Source organism: Osmerus eperlanus, chromosome 23 (genome assembly GCF_963692335.1).
Source record: "Osmerus eperlanus chromosome 23, fOsmEpe2.1, whole genome shotgun sequence".
Taxonomy (NCBI): domain Eukaryota; kingdom Metazoa; phylum Chordata; class Actinopteri; order Osmeriformes; family Osmeridae; genus Osmerus; species Osmerus eperlanus.
The window spans coordinates 8,447,169-8,461,444 of NC_085040.1; the positions used below are offsets into that span (position 1 = coordinate 8,447,169).

Here is a 14,276-nt window from a genome sequence, read left to right on the forward strand (position 1 = left end):
CACTGTTGACATAATAGCTCTCTTCCATTACCTTGTCGGCCATGTTTTGTTTTCGAAGCGATCGCGACATAAGGAGGGAAGGAGCAGGAGGTGGCTCTTTCGTTCAGGGACAGACATCAGCAATGAAAACAGAGTACAACACGAGCATGCGGGCACCCTCACGCACACATCGACTGCATGTGACTCTCTCATACACACTCTCTCCCATCGACTCTCCGCGAGATGGTATTGTCTCGTCGATGCCCTTGACCAGAGGATGGACTCGCGTCAGCCCAGGGGGTTCTCCTGTTTCCATGGTGCTGGGGTCCCGGATAGACACTGTCTGTTTGCCTGGGTACCATCTCCCTATCTGATTACGTACTGGGGGGCCATCTAAGCCAATAGGATCACTGGTTTCATGAGGAGAACTGTTTCTGTGTGTGGAAGACCTCCATGGAATTGTCTTTTTTACAGTAAAAGGTGATACTTGACTTCTGTACAATAACGATACAGCACCGGTGTGATCGTTGGGTGCAAAGTAGAATGACATGCTGTCAGACCGACAACCGATGCCGACAGCCTCAGAAATGGAAGCGAACCATCACTTCCTCTGCGCTCGGTTCAAAGTGTCGCACGGGCAGGGAAGCTGTGAACGAGAAGCTGACAAGCTGAGCGAGAGAAGGCTGGAAGGAAGCAGCTAAGGTATCGTGAGCCCTGCTAGGAGAAGGCAATTGCACACGTCAATTGAGGACAAATATGCGTGTATTTTTTAGGGTTCCTCAGCTTCCACACAGCATTAGTAAACACGTAAAAAAGTTCCTGTGTCTTCACTTGACAGCATCCAGAAGGAAAAGGTGCCCTCTGGGGTAGATGAGGGAATCAGTGTGTGTCTGTGTATGTGTGTCTGTGTATGTGTGTGTGTGTGTGTGTGGGATCGGGGTGAGAGTAACGGGAGGCTGATGAAGTGATTGTTTTGGGGGCCTGCCGGGTCAAATCAAAACTGACATGTGGCTTTAGAGGCAATTTGGTAGATGGGAAGGGGGAGGGGGGAGGGGGGGGGGGTGGAAAGGAGAGGGGGAGGCTGGGGGCAAGGGGAGGAGGAGAAGGATAGAAAAAAAAACCTAGGGATGAGATCTCCGCTTGACAAGCAATCAGACAGCTTAATATGACAGAGCCGCATACAGGCGAGCCCATTTGAGCAAGGGTGTGTGTGCGTACGTGTGTGTGCGTGTGTGTGTGCGCGTACGTAATAACTTATGTAAGGTGTCTGAAATGTGTCAGTGAGATGACCCCCACCAACCTGTTAGAGGTGGCCTTTCGGATTGTTTGTTTGTTTGCTTGCGTGTTTGTGTTTGCTGTGTGGATTCTCGAGTGTGTGGGCATGTATATTTGCATCTGTGTGTATCTACTGCCGAAGTGGGCTGCATGCATGTGTGTGTGTGTGTGTGTGTGCGGCAGACACCGGCGGGACTGCCTGATGAGGCTTTATTGGATCAATTTGGGTCGGGGCGCCGGTGGTGGCGTCTCTGTCTCTCCAGGTCCTCATGATGATGGGCACTTAATGGCCAGAGGCTTGGGCCCAAGGCTGCAGGACCAGGTTTCACAGTCGAAGGGTGTCATCCAGAGTTGCTCATTAAAAGAGCCATTGAGGACGACACACTCTCCTAATTAACTTCGGCCCTCGCCCAGGAGTGATGGACGTCTCTGCTCGCTGGAACACTGTGGTGCTTATAGGCGATTGGGAGTCTCTTTCTCTCTCCTGCTCTGCTTCTTTCCCGTCTCTCCACTTAGCGTGTCCTTTCCCCGCTTTCACTTTTTTTTGGGCGTCAGAATCTCACTTTCTCACTTCTCTGCTCAACTTCTTTTCTTTTTTGATTGCGTCTCTTTTTCTGTCTGTCCCTCATCGAGTGGAACCCTCCCTTTCTAACTTGCTGTAGTTCTTTTTCTGTCAGCCGCGCTCTCTCAGCCTACATCCCCCATTCTCTCTTCCTGTCCTCTCCTCTATCTTTCATTCGAATCTAGGATACAGCGCCGTTTTCATTCGGTGGTTTCAGCTCCTTTTGTGTCGGCCCCTGTTGGCATCGCACGGATGCTCCTTGTTCGAACCCTTGTGGGAGCCGTTCACACACTGTCCATGAGCGGCAGGCAGATCCAGCGGGCCAGCGCCAGTTCGCCAGCAAGCTAGCAACCGGGATAATAATAGCGGTGGTGTGAACACGCTCGGAAGACCGAGAGCGAAAGCGAGATAAAGAGGGAGAAGCGACGGCGAGCCATGGAGGAGGGAGGGAGAGCGAAGAGATGCGGCGCAGACGGGCTAACAGATAGCTTAGCGTGTTGTCATGTACTCTAACATGTAAATCCCTGTGGTGCCGAAAGCTCGCCTTCTGAGCTTTTTGACGGCGACGGTCCACCCCCCGCAACACACGACTGCACACACAGCCATATATGTGTCACCCGTACCACAGCGAAGAATATCTTAGTCTCAGTCGCTCGGCTGGGTAGGAGGGGGGAGGGGGCTGGGGGAGTGAGAAAAGGATCAGAGCGGCGATGAGCGATTCCTTGCTCCTTAAATGGGGCATCTAGGTAAAAAATAGGGGAGCGGAAAAGGGGGGCAGAGGTTTCTCAGAGCATTATGGGGTGGCAATCACTTGTAGCTTCACCAAGTCACTCAGGAGAGGGGGGGGGGCTCAGGAGGCTGATGACCTGGTTCTCTCCCCCCGCGGCGGCCGCCGTTTCATCAGTCAACTTTCCGACCGAAGGCAGTGGCGAGGGGGGAGAGTGGCTGTGCCAAGCAGCCCCTTGCTTGAGCACCAGATGGGAGCGCGGGGGGGGGGGGTGGGGGGGTGGTGTGTGTGTGTGTGTGTGTGGGGGGGGGGGGGGGGTTGGGTTGGAGGAGAGGGAAGAGGGGGGGGGGAGATTTTTCAATATCAAATGTGCAGTGGAATGGCCACAGTCTCACAGGCAGACACATAATCAATACAGCTGGGGCTGGGAAACGAGATAGACAAACGCCCCCTCATTAAAAGAAAGGGAAAAAAAACAACAACAAAAACCACTTTGTTTTGTCTGCCGTTTGTTTCCAGAACACATCTCCACTGTGGGTTGAGCGGCATCGACGGAGACAGCGGCACAGGAGCCACGTGGCCTCTTTGGATTCTCAGGAAAAGGAGAGGATGACGGGGACTCGGGGGGTGGAGGGGTGGGGCTGGGGCAGGGATGGAGGGAGACTTGGGACATTTTGGATGACGGGGGGGGGAGGGAGGGGGTGGTGATGAAGTACGGCTCGGGGAAGACACCGGCGCGAGGAGAGCGCGTCCCACGGTCGGTAAGGAAAGGTTGAGACAACGAGAGAGGGACCGGTGGAGAAGAGTGGAGAAGGAGAAGACAAGCGTAGGGAGAGGACAATGGAGGAGGGAACCATAGACACAGAGAGGAAGAACGCAGTCGAGTGCAAAGCGCATGTAGGAGTTATGAAACGCCGGTGAGTCAGGCGTACCTTAAGAGGCCCTCCTCCCCCTCTTCTCCAAGGTCTTTATACAGACTAATCGTACTAACAGCCTGGCTTGCAATCACACAGGCGGAACCAGGGACACCACCAGAGTCCATTTTGTGCCTTTGGAAACCTGCTCTAGCACACTGTATCACTGCTCCACTCTCCTGGGACTTGTAGAGAATTGTTCACAGGGGCGTAGTGGATATACATTCTTGCATCTAACTCCTTGGTTCTTCGCTGAGAGAGAGAGAGAGAGAGAGAGAGCATGAGAGAGAGTGAGGGAGAGAGAGAGAGGGGGAGAGAGAGAGGGGGAGAGAAAGGGAGAGAGACAAAAGAAGAGAGGGAGAGTGGGCCGGCTGAGATGCAGGGACGGTAATTACTGGTGAAGCCTGCAGAGATGGCGAGTGGGCCGGGCTAGGGGCTACGCTCGGCTTGCTAATGCACAGATTGCCCGTCTGAGGCCGAGGTAATGAGAGCAGCTTGAGCGACCTCCGTGGCGGAGGGGAGGCGCTCGCAGAGCTGACCCCCCCCCTCTGAGTGTCCGATTTGGGGAGGAAGCAGCCATGGTGCTGGTGGGAGTAGTCTGGATGTTCTGGACCTAATGGCCCTCCAGTGGAAAGTGAATCCGAGTCGGATTTCAAGCCAGTGTGAAGTGGACCCCCGCTCTCTTTCACTCCCACTGGCCCACATGTTGTCACTCCTTGATGGATTGGACATGAGGACATTTACACCCAGGGCCTGTATTTGTTTGGTTATGCTCTTATCATATCTCTGTTGGTTAACATCAGAGCCACTGTTCCAGAAAAGTCTGCACAGGAGACAGGAGAGAGAGGGAGCGAGAGGGATGGAAAAAGCTGGAGAGAGCGAAAGTTGATCACACAGTGGGTAGAAGATATCTTCTCCCCACGCGTGGCTTTTTTCGCTCATTAAGCGCATTTAGCCTCGCTTTTTTTTCACCCCTCCGAAAAAAAGCAATTTTTGGAAATGCTACAAACGAACCGCGTTTGGCAAAGAAGGCGAGGATATAAAATGTACCGTGACGTTGAAGGGAGGGGTAGCTCAGTGTCAGGGAGGGGTTGGGGGAGGTGGGATGGAGAGGGGTGGCGTCTGGTAGGAGGACTTAGACAGAAAGATACACCGGGATGACCACTGAAGAGATCCGAATAGTGGTTCTGTAGCTAGTTGTAGCTATCTCTCTGCCGGCGTACATCTGTAGATCTAGAGATGAAAAAAAGAAAAAAACACAGCGGTCGAGGGTGGCTTTTCTTTCGTTTCCTTCTCTCACTCCAGCTGTGACGAAGCTGTTCCAGGCCGTTTAACGGAACAGGAACCATGAAATAACATGGTCAAGTTCAGTGTCGGTCTAGGGGATCTGGCCCTGTGTTTTGCAGCCACTTTTTTTGCAGGTGATCATGAGCTGCCACAGTCCACAAATTGACTCACTAGTCTCCCAAAAAAGTGGAATGAAGGCAGATAAAAGTCAGATATTCTCTTTATGGGCTGCTTCGTAGAGGGCAATGATGAACCAGGCTCCAGTGTGGACTGATGTGAGATATCTGTGCAATAAAGTCCGGCTCACGCCTGGCCCGTTCTGGGCGGCGTCCCAGCCACCGTAAGTCGATTGGGACCCAGGCTCTGTATCGAGTGGGAGGACTCGATCGCTCTCTATTAGGGAAAAGGGAGGCTCGAATCAGCCCATTAAGCACTGAACATTAAACCCTGCTCACTGGCTGGGTGGCTTGCTGCCTGTTCCCAGAGGCCTCGTGTTCTTTCCTTCCTCTCCTTCCTCGATTCCTCTTTTGCTCCCTAGTCTAGCGTACCTAAAACTAACTCCTGGGTGGTTTCCTTGAACTGTTGACGTCTCTACAGAATTGAACTTCTCCCTAAGGTAAAGGAATCGATCCTATTCTCAAAAAGTCAACCTTCCTTCCTTCCATTTCACAGCTTGGTTTTATATCAATTCTGGTTGGTGATAAATTGGGAGATGACCAGGAAGTAAAGACACTTTATCATTGAAAAGCCAGAATGTTTACTGGTTCCGGAAGAGAACAAGGGAAAATGGATTCTCACTGGTTATTTGTAATCTCCACTATTCTATCCCCGTTTTCCCCGCCCAGATTAGGAAGCTGTTTCCCCATTCTTTTCTCTCTCTGAAGAAAGAGGCTGCACCGTCATCGCTCGTATGCGTCGCCAAGTTCTGGAGGGAAAAAACTGGCAAGTGTGAGAAAGACGAGAGAGCGAGAGACAAAGAAGAGGCATGGGTTGGGCGGGGTGGAAAACAGATGAGGGGATTTGGGTCCAATGGATGAGCAGCGAGGCGAGAGAAAGAGGCGAGGAAAGGAAAGGAGGCCACATCTGAGCGACTTCGGTTCGGATTGAGCTGTCGCAAACTTTTGGGACTCGTGTTTTTCCCCTCCGTTAGGCCCCTGTAACAGCTGCCATTTTGGATTTGCGGTGCCAGGCGCTGAGAGGGCTTGAGATGTTCACTCCGATTTGACTCAAAGTCTGGAGGGGAGAAATGGTATGCACACCTGCAGGCTATCCCTCGGCATAGCCCTGCGATAGGATGTTGTTTGAGGTACTGTAAAGTTTGTTGGGATAGACGTGTTAGGTAAATGTGGGCCATCTACAGTACCTTTGTGTCGACATGTACGTCACGTAAAAAAAAATCTTGTTCTACTTACCGGAACGCAACTGAGGGATTCTAGCTACCCAAGGGCAAATGCCATGTAACGACTGTCTGTGGCTCAACTCTCAGTGGCTCTCACTGACTCCGCGGATTCAAAAGAAGTGACCACTGACCCTAATCCGGCATTGGGAGGAGACCCCTGGGCAGATGTTACACGTATCACTCTGGTCAAGAGCACGGAAGCAACAGAAAGTGGCACTGTAACACTATCAGCGTTCATTTCCACACTTCACTCATTCATAACACAGACTTGGATGCGCACTTTTAACATAGTTAATGGCATAGAGCATACTGTAGGATTTACAACACGTGTGGTCATTCCCAAAACATTCAGTGCTAATGCTTAAAATGACGCAACAGTAAAGGCTAAAGGGACCTTCTTGTTCTTGTAACTCGCGCTCAAATAAGCGTTCAAAAGATTCAAAGGTTCAATTTGGAGTTCAGCTTTTTTGTTCTTTGTTTTAACCCTCTGAGTTTTTGTGTTTTGGGGAAGGAGACAGGGGAGGGGGTTGTCTGGCATCACTGTTTAAAAAGCACTTAGTTAGCTGTTTATTCATCTTCATTTCTTTTTCCGGAGACATTTATGCTAAGCTCCAATTGTGCTGAAATGTTAGACATGTTTATAACAAGGTTAGAACTGAGGGCTTTCTAGTCTTCCTCCTCCCAGAGGGATAAACAGATCACTGTAAAATCACCTTGGTCTCAAGGCAAGAACTCACTGTCCCTCCATGGAAACGAATGAAGGGGAAACGTGTACGGGGGGGGGGGGGCGGGGGGGGGGGAGACAGCCCTCAGGAGTTAGTGTGAGTGGGGTTTGGTTTGCTGTTAGGTGGTTAGATTCTGCTTAGGTGGGGGGGGGGGGGGGGTGGGAGGTCTTAATTGCTCTCTCTGCTTCTGTATCGAAGCAACAAACAAGCTTTAACCCTTTGAGCCCGAGAAATGTCAATGTCATGCCTTATCTCTCGTCCCCCTCTTCCTTTGGCTCTGTTTATGATTAGCACCACTAGGTACACAGTGAACCGATATCCTAAACTCTCTCTCCATCACACTTTGGATGGCTTGTTACTGGTATTTGGCAACTATCTCCATACTCTCGTCTGGAAGCTAGGTAGGTACTGTATCTTCAATCATAGTAAATGTTCAATTAATCCTGTTAAATGATTCTGTCCCACTTTGTTGTCGATCCATTCAAATCTAGATCCACATACACATTCTCAGTCATATTAATGAATAAGTCATATTCGGTTGATCTATTGCATAATTTGCCATGTGCCACAGTGCTTATGATTAAGTGCTACTACTCTACGTATGACAGAGTTCTTTATGTATAATAAAAAAGGATTTGACTTCTTATATGATGAAAGGAATACTTAATAACTGTAATTTTGTTCTGATGAAATAAACATGCAAACTCTTAATGCTCAATCTATTTAATTTGAGTGTCATATAAATACTTAATTTAGCACTTAGTTGAAATATAAAATGTATTCTAAGTTTTCTTGCATGCATGATCAATATCAATAGCCTTTCAAAGACAATACATCCCTAGCCTAATCAGAGCTAATGCTATAAACGGTTATTAATTCAGTACACTGAGGCTCTTATTGAACGTATCAACAACATTTAAACTTCAGTGTAGCCTCATTGCTTTAAAGACACAATTAAACTAGCCATGAGATGTCGGCTGTCCATGGTATTTGGGTCGTGTTCCAGACTCATAATTCACTGATAAATTTGAAAACCTTCTTGCTTAATTCATCCTAATCTGTGCAGATTCGCTGAGGCCACGTTTCTGGAACGGGCCCAGCGATTCGTGACAGTTCAATTATTTACAGTAAGGCAGCTTTGACAGGCACAGCTTCATGCGGTGTCATGGTAGAGGTATATAAGCATGTAGCCGGAGGGGTGGGATGAAAGGAGGGAAGGAAAGACAGAAGGCCAGACCAGAATCAACCACCTTCAGCAGCGCAAACACAAAACAAAAAGTCCAAAGACAAGGAGGTCGGGACGTTTGGCACTCAAAGGGTTAAAGAATCGTCTCTTTGCGTTGGGATTTTGTCCGAACCGTTATCTGAAACTATTTTTTTCAGGTGGAATGTAGCCAAAACAACCATACTACACTTTTATGAAAAGGAAATTCAAAATATTCTATAGTCCCTTTAACTTTTAATGACTTTCAAGTTAAACTTTTCTCCACAACCGTCAAACTGCCAACTGTTTTCTTCTAAAGCTGTCACTTTAGGTAATTAATTGTATATAATCATCATAATTAATGGAAATTCACAACAACAAACAACAGACACAGCAATAGAAGCAGAAAGTGAAGCAATAGGTTGTCTAATTACAGTTTGCCAGGTTACAGGGGAGGGGAAGGGGGGGGGTTATGTTGAGGTTATTGGGGAGTTAGAACTCTGATGAGATGCAGGCCCATGGTATCAAGGTGCTCTTGGACTAGTTCCCCTTGTGGATTGGCTGTTCTAAGCCATTGTCTTGGAACGTGGAGGAACTTCTAAAACCACTGGCATCCTTGTGCTCTTATTTTGCATAGGAGATAGATCTTTCAATTCAATTAGCGCTAATGGATTTCCGTAACCAGATAAGAATTTCATTACTTTCAATCGACAAGAATAGCCAATTGTTGGGGAACACAATCATTCAAAAGAATGGATTGAGGTTAACGTTGAGCTCCTACGACCAAATTGTTGTGCTCTACCAGTTGGCCATGGAAATAGAGAGAATTCCCCCGATTGGGTGTTTTGTATATTAAGCGAAGCACGCTTTAGCCAATCACATTCACCTTTGTTGTGTGGCCCTGCACCTCCTCCAGAGATAAGGTTAACTGGGTTAACTGGTTAAGATCATTAGTGGTGTTAAAGGGGTTTTATTACCTTTGTCGAGTAGCCACTCGTCAACTACCCGACCAAGTCGGTATGGGATTCTTTGTCTAGCAATAGCCAGGCGCTCATTATCAAAGTTCCCTTTAAAGAATTTGGAAAAGACAGATTCAAGAGGTTACAAATCTGGAAGTTGAAAGGTTAAAAGGTTAGAAAAAGGGAAACATGGCAAACGTTTAGCAAGTTATGAACTTTAGGTTTGCATGAAGACCTGTAGTAGTAGTATAATTTTGTGGATTGGTTTAGAAAGGTTAGACTCTGCATTCTAGTTACCTTTGGTTTAAATGGTTGTTTTTTATGAGTTAAACATATTTATGAATAATTTAGAAATAATATAATTACGTTTGTGCACTTGATAACTTAAAATAGATATCGGAACATAATAGCAGTAATAGCAATGGAGTCAAAACATTCAACATTTCTGAATAATTTATGCCAAACAAAGAAGTTGACAGTACAATCATTAACATCACAATCCTTACCAACACATTGTAAACAATTTCACAAATTCATAGTCAACAATTGCAATTTCATACTCAGAAACAAAGGAACAGCAATTAACACAATTCACTGTTAGCACATGGAAGACATTTTCTGTTTTCTATCCAACGCAAATCCCTTTCGACGAGAGAGGAAGTTCTCAAGCATTATGATATTATTAGTTACCCAAGGCCCCAATTCAAATCGAATTTGAACCCAGACTCTTAATTTTTTCTTTAATTGAAGATGTTCAACGGAATTTGTTCTGCTGTTTCATGCCTAACCTGCATTTCCCCCCCCCTGTCTATGTAATCACACACTCCTCAGAAGCCCTTGGTAATTAACATCACTTCATCAGCATGTCGAAAGCACCTCATTGCTCCTCCATTAAAACACAGTGCCGGAGCAAATGTATTATCCCTTTTCACTCCAATCAACCTCTGTGTCGTAGTGCTCACACCTTGAGAGCTATGAAGCTGTACGTAGAGGATAACATGTGGGTGTATGTCTGGGGGGGGGGGGGGGGGGTGTTCACGGACAGGGCTTTGAGATCTGCGTCTACAACGAGACGGCTGATCGAGGTGGAACGGCCACAGAGACTAACTGATCTGGACATCGGACCTTGTGCTACACCCCCACCCCCCCCCACCCCCCCCCCCCACCCTCACGCCTCACTCACACTGCCAGGGGCTTCGCAGTACCCAGGTCTTCTCCCTAGGGGTCTCCCTGCGCAGTGGGAACGCCACTACGCGGTCTCACTGGGGAGTGTGTGCGCATGCCTTCGAGTGTGCTTCCATGGGTTCCCGTGTGGGTGTCTGTTTGTCTCCGTCTTTGTGTGTGTGTGTGAGTGTGGGAATGTGTGTGCGTGTTAGTCTGGGACCCTCGGGATTTGCAAGGTAACACTCTCTGAGGAGGACACTCAGTAGCCAGTGGAGCAATTATAGAGCTCCACTCACAACCCATTTACCATCAATGCCAGCACTTTACAGAAAACAAGATTAGAAAGAAACAGAAAGAGGGAGCGAAACAGTGGGAGAAAGAGGGAGAGATAGAGAGATACTACCGAGTTCAAAGGAAGAGATTGCGAGTTTGAGGCCAACGTGCTAAGACAGCGCGAGGGAAAGATAAAGAAAGTGGGGGAAAAAGCAACAAATAATAAGAAAATAAGAAATAATAACAGAAGGAACAAATGAAAGAAGAGAAAGCAAAGGAAAGGAAAGGAAGAAAGAAAAAACACATTGAAATGGTGGGAGGTACTGAGATGAATCAATACCACAGGGTTTACTGTAAGTTCTCCCTCTTCCCACCTTCCCAAGACAATTACTTTCTTTCCAGCTCTCGCTCTCTCTCCCTCGCTCTCTCCCTCTCTCCCTCCCTCCCTCTCTCCCTCTCTCTCTCTCGCTCTCTCTCTCTCTCTCTCTCTCTGATGGAGCTTATACACAGCTTTGGAACAACTAACAAAGGGATAGCTCCTCACTTTAGCAAACAACTTACTCCAAAATCAGACTTAAAAAAAAAAAAAACAGTTGTCCCCTCTCCCTCTAGTGGTTAACTGTGACCATTGCAGTCACAGTAAGAGCTTTGCGTGCTCATTCCCTTGAGATGGCATGGGTGGTGAAAGCTACAGTCAAACCTTGTTTAAATTAATTGATAAATGGAGGGAACGTATCAAACATCAGTATTGGACTATTGCCCAGGCCTTGTTTCCTGAGTGGTCTACCCTGGCAGTGTGCAGTTGTAGGGAACGAAACAAGGAGAGAGGGACGGGGAGCCTGACAAGAGGTGTGTATGCACGGAGGGGTTTATCTAATAGGAAGGCATAACACTATGGCTCCGCAGACCCTAATTAGATTACAATTAGGACATTAAAAGTCTTCCTCGACTGAGTCGGGCGGTTGTCATCCGCCAACCCTGCAGTTAATTATGACTACATCTCCATGACTGCTGGAGGAGAGGGGGCGGGCTTTGAGGGCTTCAGTCATGTGACTCCCCCCCCCCCCCCTCAGTAGCCTCCCCCAACACAGCCTCCAGGTGTTTCTCTCATCAGCAGTGAGGGCGGATTGGGCGGGGGGGGGGGGGGAGGAGGGGGTGGTGGTGTAAGAAGGACTGTGAAGTGACAAACCCCCGGAACGGGGCAAACTGCCTCGTCCACGGCGAGCGAATCGAAGAACAACCGCAGGATCGACATGCACGATGTGTGCGCGTGTGTGTATGAGGGAGAGATCGAGAGAAAGAGCGAGAGTGTTACTGTTGGTCCCAAGACAACCAAGTTCTCTTTCTCAAACAAGCCCAAACAACTTTTTGTCTGTTCGGCCACAAGCACAGTCCTGATCTGCATGAGAAGGGAGACAGAGATGAAACAGATGGTCCTGTCTCTTCACCTACATTGTGTCGACAGCTACATTCCCAAGACTATTCTCTTCATTCGGTTGACTGTACTTGACAACTATAGTTCTTAGTTCCAACTGCCAATAACTGGGAAAAGACAATAATGTTGTTCTGGTTTAGCAGATATGCAAGAAATATTTCTAATGACAACTGAACCAGCGGGGTTTTTACACAATGACCACTGGTCCTCGGAAGAGAATGACGATAAGTGGAGAGGACAGGCGGAGAAGAGATCTCCATGCCCGGGAGGCTTGCATCCTTCGATTCCCATCCTTTCGCTTCCTGAAACCCGGAGATGGTGCATGGGGCCTGGATTTGACTCACACAACCCTCTTGCCTGGAAGTCTTGGGCCCCACAGGCTGCCTGTCTACTCTTTCAGCCCAAGCGTGGTGCTTAGGTTAGATTCGTAGCTATAGTGGGTAATTTCTGTCACCCCGGGACCAGTCCAGACACGGCGTCGCAGCTGCCATGCCAGGGGCAGGGCAAGGGCACGCTGATTGACTGGCACCGCGGGGAGACACAATGCTAGGCGGAGGACAGGCAGGGGATGGCATGGCGAACAGTAGTGTGTGCGCTGGGCTGTGACTAGCATTATTAGGAAGGCCACAGTTCCCACGAAGCAAACAATTCAGGGTCGAGCTGTTCGTTCGATCTCTCATGTCAGTCGCTACGTGTGTGTGTGTGTGGCTGAACTCGACATGTCTGTGTGTGTGTGTGGCTGAACTCGACATGTCTGTGTGTGTGTGGCTGAACTCGACATGTCTGTGTGTGTGTGGCTGAACTCGACATGTCTGTGTGTGTTACTGTGTGGTATGAGGGAGACTCTCTGAGGAAACGGTATATCACATGTCCCTGCAGCTAGATGCCCTTGTACAGGGCACACACATCAGAAATCCATCCTGGGGAATGGAGCTGACTGAATGTTAGACCATCTCTCTCTCTCTCTCTCTCTCTCTCTCTCTCTCTCTCTCTCTCTCTCTCTCTCTCTCTCTCCCTCTCTCCCTCTCTCTCTCTCTCTCTCTCTCTCTCTCTCCCTCCCTCCGTGTCTATCTCATTCTTTCATTTGTCCCTCATCCTCTCCCCCTCATTATCTGTTTTGCTCTGAATTGCCCCCCCCCCCTCTTTCTCTCTTTCCTCCCTCTCTCTGAATAAATGTGTATACGTGGTACTTTGCAAGAATCTTCGATTCGTCATAACACTGACACATTCAAAATGGCCACCTGCCGAAGTACCGATAACGGCAGTGCTGCCCTCACATCTCGGGCAGTGAGTTGTCTGTCGGTTGGTCCTCAGCACCACTTTAACTAGCTCTCCGTCCTGACACAGCCACAGTGGGAGACTGCATGCAAGCTTGTGAAGGAGGGAGAGAGAGATGGGGTAGGAGTGAGTGTCAGAGCGTTGTGGGTGGGTGGGTGTGGGGGGCTCTGTGGAGAGAAGGGTGCTCTCAACTCGTGTGAAAATCAAAGTTGTCAGTACGCTAATTAGCCAAAGCAATCTTTTCCTTCTCCAGCTTCTCAGCGTTGACGGAGCCTCTCGTCCCACAACCCTGCCGGCCCTGTAATTGGAGGCGCCATCCAACTGTGAAAAATCCAATCAGAGCCAGCCGCCCTGCAGGCCACTCCCTATAGGAAGTCACAGGCCAAGGGGATGCTTGTCTCTGGTTAGCTCTATGGGAGTCAGCTTAATGGGCGTTTGCTATATGGGAGTTAACTCAATGGGCGTTAGCTCAATGGGAATTAACAATATGGGAGTTAGCCATATGGGAGTTAGCTCAGTAGGAGTTAGCTATGAGTTAGTTTAAAGGGAGCTAGCTCAATGGGAGTTAGCTCAATTGGAATTATATGGGAGTTAGATCAATGGGAGTTGGCTACATGTTGCTTTCACACACCTTACAATTGGATCCTCACTTATCAGTGGAGATATACAGTAGGCTTATACACAACATTTTACAATTCCCCACTTCCCTATCAAATACAACTGAATCTGAAACCATCTTTTCTACCTGTGGATGTACTAGTCATTGCCGTGCAACAAAAGACTACAAATACAGTACATCCCCAAATCCTTTCGAATGACATTGGGCCAGACTGCTACCTAACCCTGGGTTCCCCTGGGCTCTGTCTGATCTCTCTACCCCGCCCCCCCGGGGCACTTAGGTGGGCATCAGATACCTTTAGGCTGAAGGGGGGATAAAGACGGAGCTGAGCTATCGAAGCTCGCCTCTCGCATCTGCGCCACGCTTTTCTCTTGTTGTTCTCTCTCTCTATCTCTCTTTGTCTCTCTCACAGATGCCCAATTGCTGACACCTATATATGGTATATATGGTATGGTATATACAGAAACCTTTGCTCT

The 14,276-nt window shown here is 48.5% G+C and overlaps 1 protein-coding gene and 1 long non-coding RNA gene across 11 annotated transcripts in view; both read right to left on the bottom strand.

Annotated features, from left to right (window-relative positions):
* LOC134009869 (uncharacterized) overlaps positions 1-14,276 on the bottom strand; it is a 636,131-nt gene that overhangs the window by 65,784 nt on the left and 556,071 nt on the right. The gene's annotated exons all lie outside the window — the stretch shown is intronic.
* nrxn2b (neurexin 2b) overlaps positions 1-14,276 on the bottom strand; it is a 532,900-nt gene that overhangs the window by 18,890 nt on the left and 499,734 nt on the right. For 6 of the 10 annotated variants that reach the window (XM_062449590.1, XM_062449587.1, XM_062449588.1 and 3 more), the window contains one exon: positions 9,050-9,139. The exons of the other annotated variants lie outside the window; for them this stretch is intronic. In XM_062449590.1, coding sequence (XP_062305574.1) covers positions 9,050-9,139 — 90 coding nt within the window. The remainder of the gene's footprint in view (positions 1-9,049; positions 9,140-14,276) is intronic. 10 annotated transcript variants of the gene reach the window in all.